Raw genomic sequence first — 25,919 nt, forward strand, 5'->3', positions numbered from 1 at the left:
GAGAGAGAGAGAGAGAGAGAGAGAGAGAGAGATGACTTCCTTCAAAACTGAAGGACGTCCCCTTGGATGAATTTTATTTTTTATAAAAGTTTCGTTGACATTGGAGCAAAGATGACAGAGGGAGCTATTTCTCTTTACATTTCGTCGCATCAGATTTGTCTAAACCTTTTCTAAACCCATCCTGTAGGCCTATATAATGAACCAAAAACGTGAAAAAAATTTAGAAAAACAATAATAGCAGTTTCTTGATCTGAGGTATCAACTGCATGTGCTTGAGAAATATTTTGTTGAAATTCAAATTTTAAGAGTTGAAAAAGGCCAGAACTACTTTTCTAGGCTTAGAACAGTTGAGCAGCTTGCCGACAATATAGACCTAGATCTACCTCTGCTGCAACGTATTTCTCTCTTAAATACATGTACTAACCCCTTCATGATACAGGGTCAGTTCTTGCTTCATTACTTGCTTCACCGGGTACAGTTTTGGATCCCCAGAGTTGCGCTAGATTAAGTGGTCAGTTGCTTATAAGACCAGGTTTGTAAATTCATTACTACTTAAATATATGTCTAAAGAAAACAAAGTGCCTATTTGAAACGTCGCGTTGCAATTAGCTGCATCCTAAATAAAACCAAACTCTCTGATAAAACGCCGCGTGTTGAATAGCCCCCTGTTAATTGAAACGCTCCCCTTCGTAAAATCTTATTTTCAGAATTTCTGAGAAACATACATAACATAATAAGTTATTCGAAACGATGGCTACCAGATTAGTACTGGCGTTTCAAATAGCACCAGGCTAATCACAACGCTGCATTTTGATTGGCACTGGAGCTAGATCTATTCAGAAAGTGGTGTTTCCAAGAGCGCCGGCCAGAAGAAAAATATATTTTGAACGGAACAGTTATCGCTGAATGGGAATCTGCAATTAATTTTAGGAAATGCATTTAATAGGCCTACTAATAGAACCATAGCATTGTCATCATTGTCTTCGCGATTCGTAAGGCATGACGATCGCCGTACATCACAGGCAACATCTTGGCTTCCTCGCCGTAAGTAAAAGAATAATTAAATGACGAACGGTGTACGTCATATAGGTCACAAAGAAAAAAAATAAAATTGAAAAAGATATCAATTTTCTATTTACCAACACATACAAAATATTCAAACCACTTTAACACAGGAGATAAAATGATATATGCCTTTTATTGTGTCAGCCCTCTATGTACAGATTGATTATAAATACTACTTAACAATGTCCACATGAATCACTAATGCTGGCAAGTCAATATCAATCAAAAAGCTATAGATATATGTATGATCCCCAGTTTAATACACATTTGTATATTTCAGTAACAAACTTTTGGTCTTCACAGCAAGAACTGTTCAATATGAACGTTTAGAACACACAACAGACATAACAAGTTGACCCAGACTGAGTAGAAAGTTTACCAAAAGGTTTGTCAACATCTTAAAAAAAAATCAAAATTCCTCAATGTTCCCAAATTTGCTATTACACATTGGTTGGGACGCAGACAGTTTATATATCGCATAGCACCATTAACAAATTTCACAGGGGAAATGTTTAAGGAAGAAAACTACAAACCTAGTCAAACATTAAAAAAGAATACATTGGAAAATCAGAGTTTTATAAACTACTAAGCTTCACTCTTAAAAACTTTAACAAATCAGAACTCTACTACTGAAAACTTTTATGACACGATTCAAAATGTAGAAACATTGATTTAAAATCTACAATGTCCAGTAAAATGGTAAAGAAAGAAGGAGGGTCAGAACAGTCACCACAACTCAGTACTATTTTCAATGCTTCAGGCTGAAAACTTTCAAGGAAAGGAATACAAGCACATCATGTCGTCACTGCCCTAACAAAATGGTATTATACATCATTTATTTTTTTTGAGATACAGGGAAAAAGTAAACCCTGTTTAACTTGACTTTTAAAATCTTATAATGGTAAAACTTGCCATGGATATGTTTCTTTTGTGACTGTCAGTGCATTTTTGTTTTGATTTTACCAAAAGATAGACAGTATCATAAACTCTATAAAAGGTTTGTTGAATTTTGGCACAACTCTGAGTAATGATGCCATTGTGCTAGAGCAGTGACGATGTACTTTGTATGTTATGCCTGGCTGAGAAGAACACCTCTCTAAAATAAACTTGGTTCAGATACTCTGAACTGTAATCAGCTGAATGTCATAAAAGACTGAAAAATGGTGAAATGGTATAAGGTGTAACACCCCTATCAAAACAGTTACGTTATTTAAGAGGCAGGATCTCCGGGTTTAACATCCATCTCCGAAAGGACCGAGCCAAATTGGAAATTCATGTAAAGTGCCTTTCCAAAGGACACGATGCCGGGCCGAGCTAAGGCTTGAACCCCCAAACCTGCAATCTCACGATTACGAGTCCAGTAGCCTAACCACTAGGCTACCAACCCCACCATAAAAGACTTATGAAGAGACATTGGAAGTATTTCTACTCTTAGAGCAGTCTGAACAAACTGGATGGTCAAAACTACACATACAAAATTTTCAAAACTGACTATTGGTATATTAAACATTGAAACTCAATGTGAAAAATGACCTGATGAAATTATAAAACATGCATTAATAAATAGCTGTTTTACGTTTATTATTACTCCACAAGACACATGTGGGTCACATCAAAGGCAGAGAACCCCCTCCCTCCCCCCACCCAGGACACCGGGCTCAGAGTAAACATTCAAAGATGGACGATAACATTTAAACTGGGACCACCTCGGATTTGAGCCTCAAATTTCAGTTAGATAGGTCAAGTTTACAACCCTGTTCCGCAGCCAGCATAGTTATATATAAAAAAGCATGATGGCAAAAAGAACACATTTTATAACATTGAGTATACACTGGAACTCGGATTCAACGAGAACTCAGATTCAACGTTGAATCCGAATTCCACAGTAGTATACAGGAATTCTGACAACATGAAAATCTCAAGAAACAAGATGACTTATTTGAAAATGACTACGACAGCTGCATAAATGACAGCTGTTTGAGCAAAAGCATACACGCAAGCACACCAATGTAGACCTCACTCTCTATAACAAATGACATACATATCTAGGGTGACATGACCAAACTATGTAACTGGAAGAAATCGGTAAATTATTTTTTGGGGGGTTAAAACAATTGCGGAGATCTAAGGTTGATCTGTCAACAGCATCATTGCTTTCCTCACCCCGGATCTGGGTATAGGCCACGAACAAACACTTTCCACCTTTCCCTATCCTGGACTAGCTTCGCGATATTCTTTGTCTTCCCACTTTTCTGTACACCATTCTCTGTGATTACTCCTCTCCATGTTCTACATGGCCTTCCCCTTGATCTCTTGCTTTGTGGAATTCAATCCAACAATTTCTTCGTTATGTAGCTGTCGACCTCTCAGATTCTGTGACTGGTTTCCCCTTTGTTTTCCATAACACTTCTAAGTTTTTCTGAGGGTCTTCACTCGATAAAATCGGCACTCAATATAAGTCACTTTAAAAAGTATAAAAGTACCATGAGCAAACTTTTGTGTGTACCATCCTCACTTAAATCATATTTTTTTAAAGAGTTTTTTTTTGGCCTCATGACCAATTTTCCAGAAACCAGTTACACAGTTAAAGCATGCCATCATCGATGTGTTATTGCAGAGCATCAATGCCACTAATCTGTAATGTCTGATATCAAGTAGCTCCAGGCCTTGATGATCATAAATGTTCATTAACACACACACAGACACACATACGCACACATACACACACACACAGACGCGCGCGCACGCACGCACACACACACATGATCACACCACACCTCGTCGGACGGTAAACAATCACAGAATTTGAAACAATGTCAAGAAAACTGAAGTCTATCTACAACAATGAAAAGTAGAAAAAGAATCGGGCTCTCGAGAAAACCAGTCTTCTGTGGACTTAGTCATGGAACTCATTATTCAACATACATGGCACAGCCTGTTTCAAAACATAGGAGTTCCCAGGATTCTGAAATTGGACGCTTTTAAGGACAAGCGGGTTAACCCAGATTTCGAGAATTTTCCAGAAATCTTGACCTACATTAAAAATGGGCGTTGCCCTACCTATTGGAGAAGTTTGGTTTCATTGGTGAGTATATTTGTTGGTTATAAAGAAAACTCTCCTTGACTTTTAAAGAAACTGAACAAGGGGCAAAAACTTTACCTTCGATTTTCTCAAAACAGCATTTTTCGGGACAGCCCCCTTGTGCTTAAAAGCGACCAATTGTAACAAGAGAAGACTCCAAGTTCCACCACTGCCACTTGTGTGTAGTTGTACTGCGTGGTCATAAAGCAAACATTGAGATCAAAAACATATGTACATCCTCATAAATCTGCATTATGATTACTGGCCTGAGTGAACTGAAGGACACAGAGTCCACAACCCCTTTCGGTGTAGAGGAGGCATCTTCTTTTTTTTTCTGTACATTTACAATCCCAAGCCTTGAACACTTTGCCATCACATTGTGGGGAAAATCCAAAGAAACTGGGTGGTAAACATCGCCAATCGGCGAGACGAGGCGGCAAAGTGTTAATCCAGATGTTTTTCACAACAGTCTGTTCACCAATGGCGGTCAAACAAAGAAGCAAACAGACTCTGGAAATGTCTGTGTGGGGCTGTTTTTCAAATTGCAAAATAAGTCTAGTAGGGCATAAAACATATTATGTTTATATATATATGAAAACATAAACTTATCACCAGTGCAATAACAACAGTAATTCGCAACTTCAAAAAAATAAAACCTCACAACAGAGACAAAACCTGATACCTATTATCAAACAGGCGTAAACCAACTTTATTTACATAACAACAGCCAACTGAAGCATTGCGTAAAGGTCACGTTAAACAATCATCATCATAAAGTGGAGTCTCACACCCTTACATTGTCTCATGAGGTAGTCTACACCCTTCTGTCTCATGGGGTAGCTCCATTGTAGGCATATTTAACTGCTCTGAGTGCTGATTATTACAGGACCTTCCATTTATCTTCTTTTTCTTGTTCTTACTTATTCTTTCGAACGAGCATTCTGACATTCAGCTGTGCAGCTGTTTTGTAGTAGGAGCAGTCAAACATGCACTACAGGCCACCTATACTAGAAGGCAATCTCAAGTACAAACGGCCACTTTCTATTTCTTCCCCTTGCACTTTTACTTTTTAACGTCTTTAATGACAATGTATAAGACATCCATCTGTCTAAGATGGCCACCTTACCCCTCGACAATGGGTGGCTGTCTTAGACAATTTCTATTGACTGGTATCTCTCTATACGGAACTGACAGAAATTCTCAGTTTTTTGTGTGCATATGAAGCAGAGCACTCCCATAACTATTCAAACAAAGCCTATAACAAAAAGCTTGACATATATATAACGTTACCAGTATTCTGGGCATGTAACAAACAAGGCCCGATGAATTATATTATATTCTGACTTGAGAGCAGACTCATTTCAACCCATATGTACAAATAAGCAATGAAAGAATAAGGAAAAATTAGAAAAAACAAAAACAAAATCGAAACTAAGAAAAAAAACAACAAACCCAACACGAAACAATTCTGTGTAAAATTCAAGTCTTCGAAGCCCAACAGACGAAAATATATCAAGAACTTTATCCCACATACGCTTAAAAAAAGTTTGACCTAGGTGCAATTGCCTCACAGAAATTGGTTGGAACTAACATCAGTGCTGTGCAGTTGACTACGGATGAGTTGATGTTTGCAGGGGAGTGAAAAAAGATCAACTCATCAGAAGTTTATCTTAACAGTTGAGACCTGAAAAGAAGAAGAGGTGCTGGGACCTGAGAAAAAAATCAATGTAACCGAAGATCAACTCAAGCAAGTGCAACACAAACGGAGTCGACTGTACTTAAAAACTTCAACAAGTGCGGTCACAAAAGTATATTTTCCTATTCCTGAACCTGCCACACGAATACACTCTTCCAACATCCACAGAAAACTACAGAAATGCCAAGGATATTTTGAATCTCTATAGCACAAGTTATTTATGCTTACATTGAAAACAGGCACCTAAGTGACATTTTAGAATAAAAACAAACAAGGGCTTACGAGGTAGCTAAAACTGGAGACTAGATTAAAAACCAATTCTTGTGTTGCATTTTAAGAAAGATAAAGCTCTACACCAAATGCCAATTTAACTTCATAAGCCTACAAGAAGCAAAATGAATGAACTAAAGCAGGAGTCTGATTCCATTATAACAAATTAAAATAAATATAACAAGACTTAACATAAAGAGACAGAACAGTCCCTTTCTTTGTCGCTCTGCTTTGAGAAAAATTTTCCGAAGCTGCCCACGTCGTACCCGACAGAAGGGTGGGCAGCAGTCTTGATGCTTATGCTGCCCACACAGCACCCATATATAGGAATCACCCTATCTACAAAAATGAAAGCTTTCATCCCGTGCGTACAAAGAGAGTAAGACAGACTGCTTTCTCTGAAGACAGACTCACTACCTGGAAGACTATGATTCAAGCACCACAGCTGGTGTTCGTTCGGTCGTAGGTCAGATGGTCCCATCAGTCAGCCTGTTTGTGCATGTATGCTACAGCGCTATTGATTGAAATATAAAAAATGCCTACTTGGAAAATGAAGTAAAACACTCTACTGTGCTGCAATAACATATACATTGCACTACAGTTACTTGTGCTGTGTACAGGGTGAACTCATGCATGAAAAGGTTAATGTCTGATATGGTAAGTAAAGACACTTAGTTCAACAATATCATCATTCATAACAAAATTTTGCAGAGTGAAGTTATACCCAAGGCAGATATTTTCATCCAATTTCCTTTAGATAGGGTTTAAATTCTCATTGATGGTGTCCAGATTTTCCTTTGTGGAAAGGCAAAAGCAACCATTTTGGCACGATCCTATTTGATCCTTCAAAATTAATGTGTTGAGATGCCGTGGAATCAGGTGCTCGTCAATTTTTGGGCATTTGGAGCTATTGGTATCATCTTAAAGCTTGTTCACTTGTCTTGCTTTAGATGAAAAAAATACCATCTGGTAACTTCTGTAGCTTAATGATATTTGGAAACTTAAACTTTACATTTTTTTTGGCCTTTAATCAACGTTTTTTTAGTAAAATTCACACACAAATGGGTTTTTTAATGGACATGAATGATGTTGGGGTAAAAAAATAAAAATTGCCCTTCAAACTGGCAGACAATTGTCATTTTCTTCCATTTCATTATTTTGACGAGTGCTTGATTTCACCAAGATGCTTCACAAATATGTTTGATATTATAGGTCATGATCGGGCACATTTGATGAAAATTACTGCCATAGGTTAACACTTGTCTCACAACATCTCAGGGTCAGATCTTTTCTTTTCACTCGGAATACAATAAACCCTAAGGCTTCTTGGTCAAGTTTCATGCAGCAAAGCAGCGGTCCATCTGAAAAAGTGTTCACTGACCAGCGCCACTTTCTGATGCAACCCAGCCTTATAAGATCACACAGAGTAAGCCCATTTGACTAATGGGCATCTCTTCTTAAACGAGCCAAAAATTACATTTTTCTGTTAAAAATTGGTAACAATCTACCATAAGGCGTAGCACTTGCCAACACACAATAGAAAATGTAAGTGTTTGACAGTCTGACCTCTTTGTCATCCCCAACTCCATGTTTAACCCACTGAGGGTGTCCTCAATATCCTTATCTCTCCTTTTTTGTGTCTGTTGCTCTCTAGTAACACCTCCAATCTTCCACACATATATGACCTTATTGTGTTGCAAGTGCAAAAAAGGTATTTTTGTTTGTTTGATTTGGGTTTATTTTAGGGAGGGGTGCCGCACGCATTCGATAAAAGTGAGACTGGAGTTTTGCGCTTCATTTGAGCATAAAAGCGATGCCCACAGCACGCACATGTTGCAAGGAAGTTTTTACACAGAGACTATGACCATTTCATTATCAAAAGAGATGTTGGTGGATGAACCACACTGGCAAACAAAATACAAAAATTGACAATTGAGTTATAGGAAGCACACCATCCCTAATATAAAAAATGTCAAGTTGAGCGAAGGTCAAATATTATCTTCAAAAACCCTAAGAGGAGTCGGGACTCTTCACATCACCTCTGGGTGAAAAAGTGATATCCCCTTCAAAAAATGTCTCACGGGCACCTTGAGATAAGCTTCAAATGTCTGGTATGACATTGTTTCATTTAATTATTTTTTTTCTGAACGAGAAGCTTTACAGCATGAAATGAGAGGTGAGAAAATTCAACCTGTGTGTGTCAAGACAGGGAAGCAAGAGGGTATAGGGTTGAGAGTGGACCAGCTTGTTTCTTTTTGAATAACTGAAGCTACAAGTGTCGTACTGAAGCTACCCCAGGTTTTTGCTGGTTCATTTGCTGGAGAACAAGTAAATGCCCAGTACCTGGGGAGTAGTTTTCTGGCAAGGGCCTTAGTAAACAATGGATTAACTTAAAAAAAATATAGAGGAAAAAAATAAGAAAGGATGCCTCCAAACTAAAAGGAGTAATATTTCATATTCATCCAGATTTGGACAATGCAGATAGGTCTTATCATTAAGAAGTCACAGCAACTTAGCTCACGCGAAGCCTATACCGTTGATGCAGCCACAAAAGCGCAAATCACTTTATGGGGTGGTTGAGTTAGTTATCATAGATAAAGCATAGGATTATAATATCTGGAGCCCGAAGGTTGAACGACTGTTTCATTGGAAACTGTTAAAAAACAATATTTAGACCTATTAGTCTTTTATGCACTAGTCATAAATGAAACTTTGGCCTTAGGAATCAATCCTACAAAATCCTCAAAAGAAAATATAACTTGGGCACTTGTATTCTGATTGTAACGGTTTATGACTCTCAACCATAACATTGTAAAAAGTCAGTTGCATATATATATATCAGTCAGCATCACATCAGCCAATATGCTCACACCAAGACACTGTTCTCATTCTTTCTTCCTCAACATATTATGTTAACTATAATATAGATTATATATATATACACAGTACTAAAACTTTCCCAACATTAGCTTACTCCTTTGTCGTTTTTCAGTAACGAGGAAAGGGTGGAAACGGTGGAAGTGGCCAACTGATGCGAGCCCCCTGTATTGGCATTTGAAGCAAGAGGTAAAGATGGAATATCTGTCAAGGTCTTGACCGTTGCTACGGTTAAATCCTTGGCCACCTGAACCACTTCCTGCGTGACCCTTTCCGTGACCAGTGAGATATTCGACGCTCGAGTGGTAATGTCCAAGGTCCCGCTAGGTGTTTCCTCGGTGCCCATCAATGACACCACCTTCTCATCAGACTTTCCCACGCGCTGCATGGCGTCCCATAGGCCCAGAACCGTGCTGAGGATAGAGAGTGAGAGAGATAGTGAGAGGGAAGAGAGAGATAGCGAGAGGGAGGGAGAGGGAGAGGGAGAGGGAGAGGGAGAGAGAGAGAGAGAGAGAGAGAGAGACAGAGAGAGAGACAGAGAGAGAGAGAGAGAGAGAGAGAGAGAGAGAGAGAGAGAGAGAGAGAGAGAGAGGTCAAAGGGTGACATAAGGGACACAAAAGCAGCTCTTCTCAAAACAATCATCCTGCAGTCATAAGCTATTTCTAAAGCCAATTTTTTTTCTTAGGTGAGATTTTTCTTCACGATTCCAGCCTTTCTCCCCCCCCCCCCCCCCCCCGCTCCCTCCCCACTCCCAAAACATTTCTATAAATGTATTAAAAATATCGTGATTTGTTGAAGGCAATAAACTTGAATACAAAACATTCCCTGTCTTCAAAAAGCAAGATTGACTTCTTCAACTTCAATGAATAAACCTTATCATTTATCCCAAACTTCTCTCTCTATGACAGAAATTAAGAAAAACCATTGAACTCACCCTAGAACACCAAGGCCAATCAGCAGATAATCAAACATCCTTTGTTTCCTTGTGAGATCACTGCGAAATAAAGACATTGAAAGAAAAGGACATTTAGAAACTTCCATCGTGGGTACAACCACAATTTACATTATCCACAGAATGAAGCACAAGTTCAGAAAGAGTGTATGGTTAAATCCATTGGCGATGGGTGGACCAAAATTTGGGTGGCGCTGTGATTGGATAAACGAGCAAGCCGCCAAGCGGATCACTCTGTGTTCATTGCATGCGATCATAAGGGTTTTAACTGTTTATTTCGTTAGTTAAGAAACTTTTATTTACTGTGGGCTGGAGTTTGGTTTGGTTGGGGGGGGGGGGGGGGGGGCTCAAGCCCGTGAGCCCTTCAGTACCCACTGCTACTGGTTAAATCTGTCCAAGACAGAAACGCAAGATAGCCAGAGAAAAATAGCTTCTTAGACATTTTCTACCTTGGATAGGGAAATTTAAAGAGGAAGAGGGGGTAACCAGAGGGCCAGCTGTACATGAGGGGATGAAGGGCCGCCTGTTTGATCGCCACACAGTGGTCAAAACTTCACACCTCCCAAGTGCTACCCTAACTGCTCTGATAATCCTTATTCATTTCAGGCAAGCTGCCCCCAGCGGCTTGCAGTAAAAACCGCTGTGTCAGTGAGCCACTTGGCAGGGGCTTGGGCACATTCTTTTACAATGACTTCGATGTAAAATTACATTTCGGCAATCGATGAAAGCAGGTCTCTTTCCCCGGGAGTTCAATCATTAGATGAAGGACTATCGGAATAGATTCACTTGTTTTGATGTATTGATCAATTTAGTGATGCATATATGTCAACTTTAAATTTCATGTCAAAAGAGGTGGGTTTATCCCCTTTGAAGATTAAGAGTTAGGTTCATTTGGAACAAGCTATGACTCACCCTTTAAAAAGGTTCATTTGGAACAAGCTATGACTCACCCTTTAAAGAGGTTCATGTGGAACACACCAGGTAGAATGAAAGCCAGCAGAGTACAGCAGGAGGCACCCACCAGAGCCATGAGGTCAGCAAAGTTGGGGATGATCAGGACAATCAAGCCGGTCAGGAGCACCATGAAGCCTCTCAGGACATTCTGAGGAAGACAGGAAAAAGCACAGACGTTTCTGTGACTTCTGATCCTGGTCATGTTGCCCTTTTTTTTTTTTTTTCGCACAGCGCTTTTTTACTGATCAGTAAAGAATACCATGTGCTTAACGCTTCACTGTTGGAGCAGTGATGGGAGAGCCGATTGCCTTACTGTACTCCCCAGAAGCTACGATGGGAGCGTCCATTCGCAGAATGTCTTATTTTGTTTCAATGTATGCATTTACGGCACTTTTCCTATTTGAACATTTCTATTGTCTGCAATAAAGATGGGTTATCTGATTACTGTTCAAATTAGGATGTGAAAAAAAAACAGGTTTTCAGTACACTTGAGACAATTTAGACCTGTAATTATTTCAGAACCGTTCTTTTTTTATTTACTATTTTTTTAAAAATAAGTGAGAATAAGTGAGCGGCTGTGAAGGAAAGAGGAACCCCCCAGTTTGTATCATGAGCAAATATATAAAGCTATTGATTTTCTTAGGACTCTGAAGTAGACTACAATCAAGAGTCTGATGGTTTTGATAAAGACAGCAGTGACAATGAGCTGTTCCTGGTGGCATTATGAAAATATTTACTTTCTCAATCGCAAATCACATATACTTAAAGAATACCATAAATGAATTCAACAATTAATTCATTTCCTTTTGTATGACATCAAATGTGTTAATGATATATTTGTGAGGCATCGTGGCGAAATCAAGCGCTCGTCAAAATAATGAAATCAAAGAAATTTGCATTTTTCTGAACGTTGGGCAATTTTTTTCTATTTTTCTTTTTTTGGCTCTACATCTTTTATATCAATTTAAAAACACATTTGTACGTGGATTTTACTTAAAAACATTGATTAAAGCCACAAAAAATGTCAATTTTCCGTTTCCAAGGACTCTAGCTGTGGAAATTACTAAACTTTGCCGGCCATTTTCTCGCTAATTTCACCTCTTAAACTAGACGACCCTGACCTCCTTCAATCGCAAATATTTCGACTTCTATTCAACGTAGATGGATTTTTTTTTTCACCAAAAGCAAGGCTTTCAGATGATACCAATAACTCCATATGCCCCAAAATTGACGAGCGCCTGATTCCACCATGATGGGACACATATGTTTGGGTATAACTTGTTTGTATTTTGGGCCCAAAAAATTTCACCCATCAAAAGCTGTGCCTTTTTGAAAAATCAATTCTGTTTAACTGGGGGGGATTTACGACAGCAAAGGGTTAATAATAAAAGTGACTCCAAGTTAAACGACCAGAACCTATGGACATTTTCTGAGAAAAGCCGTTTGGTCTTTGCTGTTTGCGACAGTTCCAGTCTGCACAAAATTAGTTTAAGTGAGAGTTTTACGGCACTTGCAACACAATCAGGTCATATAGGTGCCAAACATCAAAGGAGTTACAAGAGTAAGAGTAACAAACACAAAAAGGAAGGAGGAGAGATCAGGACGGCAGATGTTTGATAGAAAAGAAGGAGCAAACCACACAACAGCACCCATCAACCACCCAATCTGCACAAAATATTGATGATAACACGGAAAGAACTTGCTGTAAACTTTCCACATTTAAGACTTTTGGTCCACACATTGATGTTTGAAAAATGCTTTTTTTGGCATGAAAAAACAAAAACATCCTCAATGTAATTCTTAAGCATTGGACAGAAAACAATCCTTTCCCACATGTTGCAGTACTTACGCCTTTCCACATGGACTTTGCAGCGTCGTGGATGAAATATCTCTCAAGTATTTGCATAACAGGGTACATCATCACTGAGAAAGAAAGCGGGTAGATAAAAATCATAAAACTTGTGACAAACTCAAAGATACCCAAGAAAAATAAACAAAAACACATCAACTGCTAATTTCGTTTGAGTAAAGAGAAGCACATCAACAGACTATTGGCCATTTAGTGCTGGGAAACAGTATGACAGACAGAAACAACAGAAGAAAAGCAAAGAAGTAGGACCTACCAGTAGCGCCCTCCAACCACCCACTCAACTGCCAACACGAATTCAGCCGTAAAGGCAATAAATCACAATGTTAATTTGTCTAGTTAAATATACAGTAGCACATTGAAATGATCATTGTCACTCATTGCTAGAAAAGAGAAAGCAGGCAGACAGAAACAACAGAGGGAAAGTAAAAACAAAAAAAAGAAACTATCAGTGGCGCCCTCCAACCACCCACGGTAATGCTGATGGAATCAAAATTTATTTGCAAAAAAGTGTTGTTTTTTTTGGATGAGCTATAGAACTGTCCCCGTCGTTTTATGTAAGGAAAATTATGAAATTATGAAAACTGAGCCCAAAAATGTGAAATTATGCCATTCTATTAATTTTAGCAAAGAATGATAAAGAAAAATAATAAGAAATTATGCAAAAAATGATCAACTTTTGCTAAATTATGCGGGGTGCATAAAACTATGGGGACAGACAGAAGAAGACAGAAGACTTACCTGGATAAGTGCAGAACAAAGCCACACACAGGCACGATTTGACCAGGACGCTGAAGTTCAAACCAGCCCCTAAGGAAATATAAATGAACAACAAAGTAGTAAGGCTAGAGTTGTTTTAGTTAGAGATTTTAGTTTTAGTAGAGGTTTTACAGCGCTCGCAACTGCATAAGGTCATATGAGCGCCAGAAGATTAGAGGTGTCACAAGAGAGTAACAAAAAATAAAAAAGAAGAAGGGGAGAGAAGGACGATAGATGTTTGATAGGAAAGAAGAAGCAAACCACACCAGAGCACCCGCCAACCACCCACAGTTTTACGGAACTTGGAACAGAATAAGGTCATACAAGTGCTGATCAACAACAGCTAATACATTCCAAGTAAGACAAAAATAAATGAGTCTTAAGAAATTGCTTGAACGTATTATTAGGATTTGTTATTCCTCTGCAGTACTGGGGCAAGAAGTTCCAAATTCTTGAGCAAAATATGAAAAACTTCTCTTATGTAAAGATCTTAATTTCATTGGGGGGGAGGGGCTCTGCATTTCACTGCTGCAGTTGCATCAGTGGATGGCCGTAACTGACAGGATGGAACATACAGTGTTTGAAGCCCAGACAGATGAGATGGAGCATTATTGTTGAGGCATTTACAACTGATGATAGAAACTTTATACTGGATTCTTTTTTCAATTGGAAGCCAGTGCAAAGCTCTTAATATTTTTGACGCAGGATCTTTCTTCTTTTTCTCCGATCAATCGAACTTGAGTCTACGGACCACAGGCAAAGGACACCTACTGGATATGACTCGTAAAACATGTCAGGCATTGTGATGAAATCATGTGCTCGTCAAAATAATAAAACCCGAGAAATCGGCATATTTCTGACAGTTTGGACATTTGTATCAAATTTTTAATTTTTGCCTCAACATATTTTATGTCCATTTAAAAACACATTTATGCGCGGATTTTACTGAAAAACGATTAAAGGGACAAAAACTGTAAATTTTAAGTTTTCAAGGACTCTCAAGCTATGGAAGTCAACAAACTTTGGCAGCCATCTGCTCACTAGTTTTACCTCTGAACCTGGTGACCCTCACCTCCTTCACTCTCAAATATTTCAACTTCTATTCAAGATACAGGGATTTTTTCCCCTAGAAGCAAGGCAAAATGAATAGGCTTTAAGATGATACGAATTACTCTATATAAGTAAAAAAATTGACATCTCATCCCTTTGAAATCCACCGAGAGTCAAACTTTTTGATCAATCTTTATATCACCCCCGCCACTCCAGAAAAAAGCAAAAAAAACAAAACAAGACCCCAAAAGTAAAAAAAAATTAACAAGAATCAAAGAGCAAATCTCATAATCTTCAAGCTCCCTCACCCCCCATATAAACACACAAGTAAAAATGTGTACAGAACTTGAAGGAAACAGAAAGCAACAATAAAATATGAAAACAAGGCATTTCTTGAGCACTGTCACCACCTCACACCTATCTCCACCATTGTATTTCTCTTGCTAAATTCACATAAAGCATAAACACAAAGCTCTTACCTTTCGGAAGATTTAACGTGATAATCTGATTGGTTTCTGGTCCAAATGACTGAAAAAAGTAACATCAGATGAATATATGAACGTGCTAATAGAGGAAAACAAAACAACAGAACAAAAATGAGACAAATGAGACTATTTCAAACTAAGAATGAAAAGAATGAACCCAACACAACAACATTCCCCCCCCCCCCCCACCCAGCGGATGTACCCACTGACTGTCAGACCTATCCTACATCACTCTAACAACGCAAACACGGCATTAGGTCTGGCTGTGGATAATGGCCGCACAACCTCTGGAACAGATTACGTATGGCACAACCAGTACGGGTGTCTCCCTCCAACCACCCACACAGAAACGCTGACAAAGGAGTAGATCATGGCTGATAATCCATACAAACCAACCTGCCAGTGGTCGGAGGGTGCCACTGGCAAGTCATACTCCTATACTTTCCCTCTGTTGTTTCTGACTGTCTGTCTGGACTTTTTCCCAAGCACAATATATGACCATTATTATGTTGTTGTGATTATTTTTATTCAGACTCAAACCTGTGAGGTGAGAGTTGTTTGAGTCTCTCTCTCTCTCTCTTTCTCTCTCACTCTCTCTCCAACCACCCGCACCTCACAGAAAACAGACACACAGAACAATGAACCAAAGACAGAGCAGATAACATCACAGCTCCAATCCTTCACTTGAGAATCATTAGTGGTACAAGCTTTCAAGAAAACGATACTCCAGCAGAAATAATGAGAGTTTTAGTTGTAGCTTTCGCAAGTTTTACAGCACTTGCAACTTAATTAGAAGGTCATATTTTATTATAAGTGCCAAAGATTAGAGGTGTTACTAGAGAGTAAAATAAAAAAATAAAAAAGAGGCAGGGTAAGGATGATTGATGTTCAATTTTTTGTTTAAGTAAGAGCTTTAAGGCATTTCCAACACAAAGAGAGATAGATGTTTGATTAGAAAGAAGTAGCAAACAAAACCAAAGCACTCACCAACCACCCACAGATAAAGAAGGCTACTATACACTTGCGAGTCACACCCCCCCTCCCTCAAATAAAAAAAAAAATAATCAGACATCAGCAGGCAAAGATTTATCATTGACTGTTTCAACCTACCAGGTATCCGCAGACACCAAATGCTATGTAGAGGCTGGTCACAATTACCATTGTGGTTACAAAGTACCTGGGGAAGGGAGAAGCAAATAGTAAAATTACAAAACATTTCTTTTCTTTCTTTTTTCTTCTTAAATGTAAGACTCGGGTCTCCTGCATGAAAGAACAGAGAGCCTAGCCACTACACCACTAATACTGATAGAACATATCTGGAGTAAGAAAATAGAACAGAATGGTAAGTTAAGATAACATTTGTGTGTGTGTGCCTGGAGAAAGGTAACAGTGGTCAGAAATTTTGGATATTGAAATAACTGCATAATATCCTTGTTGCAAACCCAATGCTGAACACACTGTTTTTCAACCCAAACAGTTCAAATATCTAGAGTAGTTTTAAAAATATGCCACATTTTGTAACACAGGGTGTAAAGTTTGGAGAAAACCCCAATTTCTAGCACATTTTTTAACCTTGGTGAAGTACACAATGTTGCAAAATTAACTAACAAAGAAATAAACTAAACAAATCCTTTCAATATATTATTAAGAAACTGCTAAACCTGTGTTTTCTGATAGAAGTCAATTTTTGAACAGGTCGATCTATGATTTTTTTGCCTTTTCACCCGGTTGCCCAAAAATTGCTTTGCCGACAACTGGGACCTTTCTCCAGGCACACACACATTTGCCTGCGATAAATTGGTAATTGTATGGGTTTCACAACCTTTTCAACACTGAAAGAATTTAACACTAAGAATTTACAATCCATTTTCAATGGGTCAAGACTAAGTGGATGAAGAGTCTTGAAAAGCCCCCCCCCCCCCCCATTTGTTTTGTTTATTTGTTTGAGTAAAGAAGCACATCGACACAAAAATGGTCATTTGGTGCTGGGAAATAGTAAGACCGACAGACAGAAACAACAGAGGGAAAGTAAAGCAGTACGACCTACCAGTGGTGCCCTCCAACCACCCATTTAGTTCAAGCTCCATCGGGGATTCGAACCAGAGCCATATCCATACCATAACCCAGCATGAAGCATCAGAACAGAATGGCAAATCACAGAACATTTCTGTGAGAGAAGAACGACGTAAGACCAGAGGTTGGATTTTAAGCAAATGCACACAAACATCTGGCACTAGAAGTTCAAGGCCAGTGCTTTTAAGCTCAGGCAAGAAGAGCACACATGGGTAGGCTACTGTTTTGTTTCAATGAGCGTTTTGTGGCACTTGCAACGTTATCAGGTCATATATAAGTGCCGAAGATGAGGGGCGTTACAAGAAAGTAATAAACACACACAAAAAAAGAAGAGATAAGGATGATAGAGATGTCTGATAGGTAAAAAAGGAGCTAATCACACAAGAGCATCCGCCAACCACCCACAAAGCAAAATTTTTAAAAGACAAACAAAACGGAAAGAGAAAAGAAAAAAAAATAGGACATACCACTTGCCTTTGCCTTACCACCACCAGCACAGAGGATGAAGTCTAAGTAAACAGAAAAGCTAATGTACACAATGACAATCATTCATTCAGTGCTGGGAAAAATAAGTAAAACACATGGACAGACAGTCAGACGGAAACGAGGAAAGAAAAGAAAGGGACCCCCCGGAGGTACCCTCCAGCCACACGTGTCGAAGTCGTGAACTGACCTGGTGAAATGATGGCGAACTTCTTTGGCTACAGAACTTTCCAGAGACAGGATGAGTCCAGCACCCTAAGGAGAAGCAAAGACATGGTCATCCAAAAGTAAAAGAAAAAGAAAAAGAAAAACCCCAAAACACCTCCAACAAACCAACAAAAACAAAGATAAACAAATTCTTTAAAATCCCCTATTTTTAAAGAAAACAAAAGATAACCCAAAGGCTCTCGGACTCGCAACCGTAAGGTCGTGGGTTCGAATCCTGTCAGGGACCTGACGTTGTGTCCTTGGGTTGGGAAAGGCACTTTACACGAATTTTCCTCACTTCACCCAGGTGGGAATGGGTACCCAGCTATAGACAGTGAAAGATCTTGTGAGTTTGTTAGTGTTTGAGCGCGTGAAATCCGCAGCTTGCACTGTATGCTTCCCGGGAAGCTGAGAATGTTTCTGAGTGTTCTATGGTCTGCTGGAGTAATAATATAGTGTAAAGCGCATAGAGCTTGCTTTCGAGCGGGGTTATGCACTATACAAATTCTATCTATTATTATTATTACTGCTCCAAAACAAACATGGTCAACAGTACTACAAAGGAGTAACAAACATAAAAAAGCAGGAGAGATCAGGACAAGAAACGTTTGATAGGAAAGAAAGAGCAAACCACATCAGCAGAGCACCTGCCAACAAATGTGTCCTTGAGCCCGCCAATAGATGTGTCTTTGAGTTTGGTAATGAATGTCATGTCATACAAAAAAGTACAGTGGAACATGTCCTAAACAACCACCACTGTTGAGGAGTAAAAAAGTAATCTTAGATAGGTGGTCTTCTTGGACTATATCATAGTAATATAGAACAAACTTAGGGGACTGGGAAGTGGTCTTACGTACAGGTGATTGTCTAGGACAGACGGTCATAAGAGCAGGTTCGTTTTTTTTCGTAAAGAGTTTTACAGCACTTGCAACACAATAAGGTCATATATAAGTGCCGAAGAACAGATGTGTTACATTTACAAGAAAGTAACATACACAAAAAAAGGAGGAGAGATAAGGACGATAGATGTTTGAAAGGAAAGAAAGAGCAAACCACATCAGAGCATTCACCAACCACCCACAGAACAAGTTCAATTGTACAAGCCCAATGTTGTAATTGCTATATTCCTAAAAACATTTGGGAATTCAATATGAAAATAGTACATATATATAAATTCAAGCTGAAGTTACTACAGTTACCGTAAGACCATCTGAGCTTTGATTTAAGTTTCGCATTACTATTAAACACAGTATAAAGCAACAGGGAACAACTTATTAAGACTAATACCTCTACAACAACACCCAGGGCTGATTACTTAAGTTTTTATATTGAATAAAGACAGGCACCTAGACACAGTAACAATCATTTAGATTAGGTAGGAAAAAGCAAGAGAGACAGGTAGAAACAACAGAGGAAGAGTAAAGAAATACGACCTACCAGCGGTACCCTCCAACCACCCACTCATAAGTTTAAAGGAAATAAGCCTAAGGCCTGCTGGATTAACAACACACAGCAAAACATATATATAAAGGCTATTTCACTCCATTAATATGAAAAGATGTAAAACATTGAAGATAACGTTCAACAGAACAGTAAAAAAGATTTTTAAAATGCCAAAAATAGTAACAGCAAAAACTCGAACAAGCACAACATAATCCACAACACACACTAAGAAAGAGGGGAGAAAAAAAACACGAAATAAGAAAATCCACTCAAAACAAAGATTAAAATTCTTATCAGCGACGACCATCTATCTCCGTGTCCAACACAGTTCCGTCGGTGGTTGGCACGAGGCTGAGATTAATCCTTGAGAAACATGGACATGTTACATAACTTATGAGTGCCAAATAGAAAAGAGCTGCCATTCAAAGAGACAGAGCAAAGTAACTGCATATATTTAAGATGATACTTTATTGTCCCAGTGGAAAAGTTTTCTTGACTGTACAGAGACTGTAAAAAGTAAAAATATGCGTCGATACATAGAATTTAAATTAAATATTTCTTTCACACAGCCCTTTTTAAACCGAGCAGCAAGAATTGTGTCTGAAATGAGGTAGAACAACCACATCACCCCTTTTCTGAATAAACTCCGTTGGCTCTCAACAACATCTAGAATTACATAAAGGATTGCTGTACTTTGCTATAAAACTGTTAAAAATAAAGCCCTGACATATTTGAGCAAGTTATAAAACTCAAATAAACGCTCCACCAAGATCTGCAAGATCAGGGGAGCATCGAAGAAGGGAGGTCAAACACTTGCTGGGATTCTTCTCTCAACTGGCTTCATATATTTGTAGCTCTCTACCACAATATTATTATTATTTGAGGGATACAGTCGGAGACAAAATTTAAAAAATTCATTTAAAAACATACCTTATGAAATGCTATCTTGATAGTTACTCCTTCTCATTCATAGCACTCTTTATGTTCATAATGTGATATGCATATATCGATTGCTCAGTGGAAGACTGTCATACATCACTTTCATACGTCATTTGTCACTTTCAAAATGGTGTACGGCGGAGTCTTACTCTATACAGTCGATGTCATCACTGATTGTAATGTGATAGTATGAATGCGTGCTTGCGTTAGTGTAAATCTAAAGGAGCTTGCGTTAGTCAAAATCTAAAGAGCTTGCGTTAGTGCTAATCTAAAGAGCGTTTGCATGCATGTTCATATGTGTTTTGTGTTGAGATTTAGCGCTTGGAGCTGTCTTGTATGGGAGTGGACGCTATAAAAATTATCTGCAGTATTATTATTATCATCATCAATATTATTAGTATGTGCAATAAGACTTAACCCTTTGAGCCCTGACCTCCTGAGGCTACTGTGCCCCTCTGCCTGAGCTCCTGTCCCTGCAGTTTATGCAAAAAAATTTCTGAAATTATGCCAATTGAGCCCAAAAATGTGAAATTATGCGATTCTGTTAATTTTAACAAAAAATGATAGAGGAAAAATAATCAGAAATTATACACAAAAAATTTCAAATTTTGCTAAATTATGCGGGGTGCATAAAATCACGGGGACAGCTTCATGCCTTTATTACTCTAACATTTATAGCATCGTCATAATCAACATTCCATATCCCACATTGGGTAGTACTCGTCATTACCAGCAACTAATTAGAAAGATCTTCAAAATAATCAATAACGCCCCGTGAAGTTAACACAGTTCTCCTCGCTTGTTTTGTCCCAGATGGGCTGGGTTGGGGATAGGGTCTCGATCACCGCTGTACTGATGGCTACGTACACTGGCGATTTAACGCGCCGCTAGGGCTCAAAGGGTTAATTGTAAATTTGCTCAAAATACAACACAGACTTGGGTGCTGTGTGTGGGTGTCTGCATGGTAGGAAAGAGTAAAGTACATTGAATAGACATACAGACAACAGTACACACCAGCATACTGTACTGTAGGGGGAGGTCAATATGGTTTGTAAATAGAGAAGTAAGTAGTTTGAGATAGACAGACAAACCATAGCACTAGCATTAGCGATACTGTCATGTATGGTTTCACTTTAGAAGGAATTTTACGGCACTTGCCACACAATTAGGTCACATATGAGCCCAGGATTAGAGGCATTACGAGAGAGTAACAAACACAAAAAAGAACAAGGAGAGATAAGGATAATAGTTGCTCAATAGGAGAGAAGGGGTAAACCACACCAGAGCACCAGCCAACCACCCACGTAAATAGGTTTAAAATAGACAAACAAACCATGGCAATAACCACAGTGCCATGTGCGCTGAGAGGCAATAGTACAGGCCCGCATGCTGTAACTGTAAGTGGGTGAGTTTTACAGCAGTTGCAACACAATAAGGTCATAACATCTGATGAGCCAAAGATTAGATGTGTTACACGAGAGTAACAAACAAAAAAGAAGGGGGGTAAAGGACAATAGATTTTTTTATACCAAAGAAGGAGCAAATCATACCAGAGCACCCACTAACCACCTACAAGTGGTTGCCAGTGTGGTTGGTAAACACAGAAATAAGCCTACATAGGTTGGATGGACAGATCATAAGACAGCTTGAGAGCCGAGTATAGGTGTTTGAAGGTATTTCCTGTCGGAGAGTAAAATAATGCCTGCATTTATATAGCGTATGTCCATGCTCTGCAGCATGCCCCATGCGTTTTACAACTACCATAGACATTGGTTAAAAGGATAGGCTAGACCACAACACAGGGAAAGCAACTTAGATTTAACATTTGATTTTAGTGAGTTTTACAATACTTGCCACACAATAAGGTCATACAAGTGCCGAAGATTAAAGGTGTTACAAGAAAGTAACAAACAGAAAGAAGAAGGAGTGGCGACAAGGACGATAGATGTTTGAAAGGAAAGAAGGAGCAAACTATGCTAGAGCACACATTAACCACCCACAGAGCCACTTACCTCATAGCAATAGATGGCAATAACAAAGAAGAAGGGGAGGTTTTCTAGTGAGATTTCTCGAGGATGCATTCTGCAGGAGAACAGAAATATATACAAGGTGAAACATGTCTCAGGGAGAGATAGCAAACAGTGTTCTGATCCTACATGCATACATATATATTTTATATCACTCTAAAGCTATACAACTGTTCAAAACCCAAAAAAGCGAAATTATTTTTCAAGAAAAAAACAACTATTTCTCATTCTTTTGAAAGTACTGTATATAATTTGTATCTTTTCTTCCGTTTTTTTCCTTCAACATTTTGATTTTGAATTTCAATGCAATATTTCTGGAGCACATGACGCAACGGAGATCACAAATAAAGAAACAAATACAATTTTTTTTAAAGATTTGGGCTTGGTAGAGCTGAACAGCTGGTCAATGATAAGCACTTGCAAAAAATAGAGATAATAGCTGCAGGCAAACTGGGTATACTTCCAGCCTGGCATGGTAATTCACAGAGTAAATTTGAGCTGAAATCAAGGGAAAATTTCAGATCAAGATTTACATTGCACTACTTACAGATTAGATCAATTTAAAATTACTATTAAAACCACCTAACATTAGAGTTTGATTTGAGCAGAACTTCATTTAATGAGTGAAAATTCCCAAGCTTGTCAAAAGTGGTAAAGATTGTATACACATGCAATAGCTAAAGGACTAACATTCAAGAAAGCCATCTGAGGAGAATATTACAGTGACTATTCCCTGGTACTTTAAGATATTGCAGAAATAGTAAACCTGAAGCTTTTGCAACTAATTAACTGTCAATGGGAATTCTTTTGTTTTAGTAAAAGTTTTCCTGCACTTGCGATACAATTAGGTCATATTAGTGCCAAAGATTAGAGGTGTTACAAGAAAGTAACAAACACAAAAAAGGAGGAGAGATAAGGATGATAGATGTTTGATAGGAAAGAAGGAGCAAACCACACTAGAGCACCTGCCAATCACCCATCTACACTCAATGTGAATGTACAAATAAATAAACATCAGTAAATAGTATGGACAAACACAAGAAGTACAATTTAAGGGAGAGTATCAATAAATATAATCAATAATGGAAATGTTGCAGATGAATACGTCGTACATTCTTCAACATTTTTTTTACAGAAACTAGTTCTGTGGACTTGGTGGTGAGAAACAGTCACTGAAGATATAAAACACTTCTTCCACTATCTTAGTTCTGGTAGGACTTTTAGTTTAGTTTTAGTAAGACTTTAAGGCACTTACAACACAATAAGGTCATAAGAGCCAAAGATTAAAGGAATTACAAAAGAGCGACAAGCACAAAAAAATAAGGAGGAGAGATCAGAACAATAGATGTTTTGATAGGAAACAAGGAGCTCTTGCCAACCAACCCGTTCTTCCACTATAACACTAACTACGATCATGCATCAAGTCCACTTATTTTCTTTTAACTTCCAAAAAGACAGCTTCACCTAAAGGGTCACAAAGTATGTAGTTCTGAGTGTCCGACCACAAAATAAAAAGAATACTTGAAAAGCGACAAAAGTTTGCTGAAATGAGCAGTCAAGTGCCTGAACATAAGATCGAGAGAGAAAAAAAAAGAGAGAGAAATAACGAAAATCAAAACGGCTCCCGCCTTTTTTTTTCCTTTCCTGAAAGCAGCAGTAATTGGACAGCCACAGATGGTAAACACAAAGCGAAAGATCAGAGTTTTCCTCATACGATTCTCAAACAACCAAATTTGATTATTATGGTCATGCCCCTGTCCTAAATAGAGTGTCTGTCAGTCTGAGACTGTAAATAAATAACTTCCACTTTCTTGGTGGAGTCAAATTGCTACCTCAGAATTTACAAAGTTCTATCTGACATTTTTGGCCGTTTTGAGTCACTAAGACCATGAGGTCAGAAAGTAAATGCTCTATCTGCTCTATCAAAACCGTGAGAATATTTGGAGTCCCTATATGGATGTTGAAAGAAATGCACTTAAAAAAGATTGACATTTTGAGAAACTAAACAATTTTGAAGTCAAATTTCTCAAAACAAGGTATTGAGCAGATAGAACTTTGTAATTCTAAGGTAGTGAAATCATAACTAGTATTCCTTAAATTTTACTGAAGAAACTACATTATCACACTTCCTAGAGCTGAATTATACAATTATATATACACCTCAGCTTCAAGCAGCGTTTAAGCTTATTGATTCGTTGAATAGATACATAAAATACAAAGAAATGCATTGCATACTGTTAAAAGTTGCAAGAAAATAAGTTAATCCAATTGGTTTAATTAACTTTCTAGGTACAGAATGGTCAAACTTATTATTCATCTTGCAATAGTGACAGCATGTATACATTAATACAGTTGAACTCCTAATTTCCACTTGTCCAAGACAATCACCAGTACAAACGACCACTCCCAACGCCCCCCTGCATTCTCTTTTGAAACATATGTGTGCGCCTGGAGAAAGGTCCCTGTTGTCAGGAATGTTGGATATCAAAATGAGGACATATTTTTGTAGTAAAGTAAATTCAAGGCTGAATAAAATTTTTTCCCCAAATATCTTGAGTAGTTTTAAAGATATGCGAAATCTTCTCAAACAGGGTGTAAAAACAAAGTTTGGAGAAAACCCCAACTTCTAGCACATTTTTAACCTTTAGTGAAGTACAACATGTTGCAAAAATAACTAATATAAAATATTTAGACATAAATATTATAAAATCCTTTCAGTATGTTATTAAGAAATGGTTAAACGTACGTTTTTTTGAAGGAACAGCATTTTTGACCAGGTATGACTCTTTTGGCCTTTTCATCCTGTAGCTCAAAAATAGCTTTGCTAATAACTAGGACTTTTCTCCAGGCAAACACATACATTTGACATTGTCCAAGAGGTCTACTTGTCTAAGACGACCACTTTTCTCTGCGACCATGGGTTGTTTGTCTTGGAAATGTTCGACTGTACACGCATATTTCACACACACTTACATAAACAACAGACTGCACAAAAAAAAATCAGTCACCAAAATTTCTACAACGATAATGTTTCAGGACAACATTCTTTCTTATCTCATTAAGACTCAGCATCAAGCACAGACCAAGTGCTTTATGTTTTATCCCCTATTGATAGTACCAGACTTACAATTGTTCGAATAAATAACACAAGCAAAACACTGAATAGTAATTTTGTTAAAATATATCTTATTTGCCTCCCTGTCCCCCATTTTGGACATTTTCTTATTCCTAAAATGAGTTTGTGAATTTGAAGGCCATTATTACACACAGGTGAACAGTTTTCTGAGACAGACAACACAGTATGTTGAAGAGAAGACGAAATACATACACTACACTGATTTACTTATTTCATTGTGTTATAATGTGTCCCTCACCACTAGTGCCCCCCCCCTTCCAATAAAATATTTAAAAAAAAAATATATATCAATAAACAAATGAATAAATAAACAAATAAAAATGATTAAAAAGATTATAATAAATAAATTGATAAAACTGGAAACAAAATAAATAAGAGAAAAATTATGGTAGAAGATGCTAAAAGACAAAATTTACTATCTAACTTTAGACTACCCAGCACCATAGAGAGTTTGTGTTCAGCTATTAGAAACTGTTGGGAAAAGAAGCAGAAAAGACTGGAAAAAAAAATACACAAGGGGTCATTGGTGGTGTGACGTGGTAGAATTTTTTTT

The 25,919-nt window shown here is 38.1% G+C and overlaps 1 protein-coding gene across 1 annotated transcript in view; it reads right to left on the reverse strand.

The window, feature by feature from the left end:
• Positions 1-8,248: 8,248 nt before the first annotated feature.
• LOC101852494 (amino acid transporter AVT3B) overlaps positions 8,249-25,919 on the reverse strand; it is a 37,697-nt gene continuing 20,026 nt past the window's right edge. The window contains exons 10-18 of the mRNA XM_005103535.3: positions 22,216-22,285; positions 17,805-17,869; positions 16,169-16,235; positions 15,053-15,101; positions 13,506-13,574; positions 12,747-12,820; positions 10,894-11,045; positions 9,926-9,985; positions 8,249-9,403 (exon numbers count right to left, since the gene is read on the reverse strand). Coding sequence (XP_005103592.2) covers positions 9,079-9,403; positions 9,926-9,985; positions 10,894-11,045; positions 12,747-12,820; positions 13,506-13,574; positions 15,053-15,101; positions 16,169-16,235; positions 17,805-17,869; positions 22,216-22,285 — 931 coding nt within the window. The 3' untranslated portion in view covers positions 8,249-9,078. The remainder of the gene's footprint in view (positions 9,404-9,925; positions 9,986-10,893; positions 11,046-12,746; positions 12,821-13,505; positions 13,575-15,052; positions 15,102-16,168; positions 16,236-17,804; positions 17,870-22,215; positions 22,286-25,919) is intronic.

This window comes from Aplysia californica, unplaced genomic scaffold (genome assembly GCF_000002075.1).
Source record: "Aplysia californica isolate F4 #8 unplaced genomic scaffold, AplCal3.0 scaffold00378, whole genome shotgun sequence".
NCBI classification, from domain to species: domain Eukaryota; kingdom Metazoa; phylum Mollusca; class Gastropoda; order Aplysiida; family Aplysiidae; genus Aplysia; species Aplysia californica.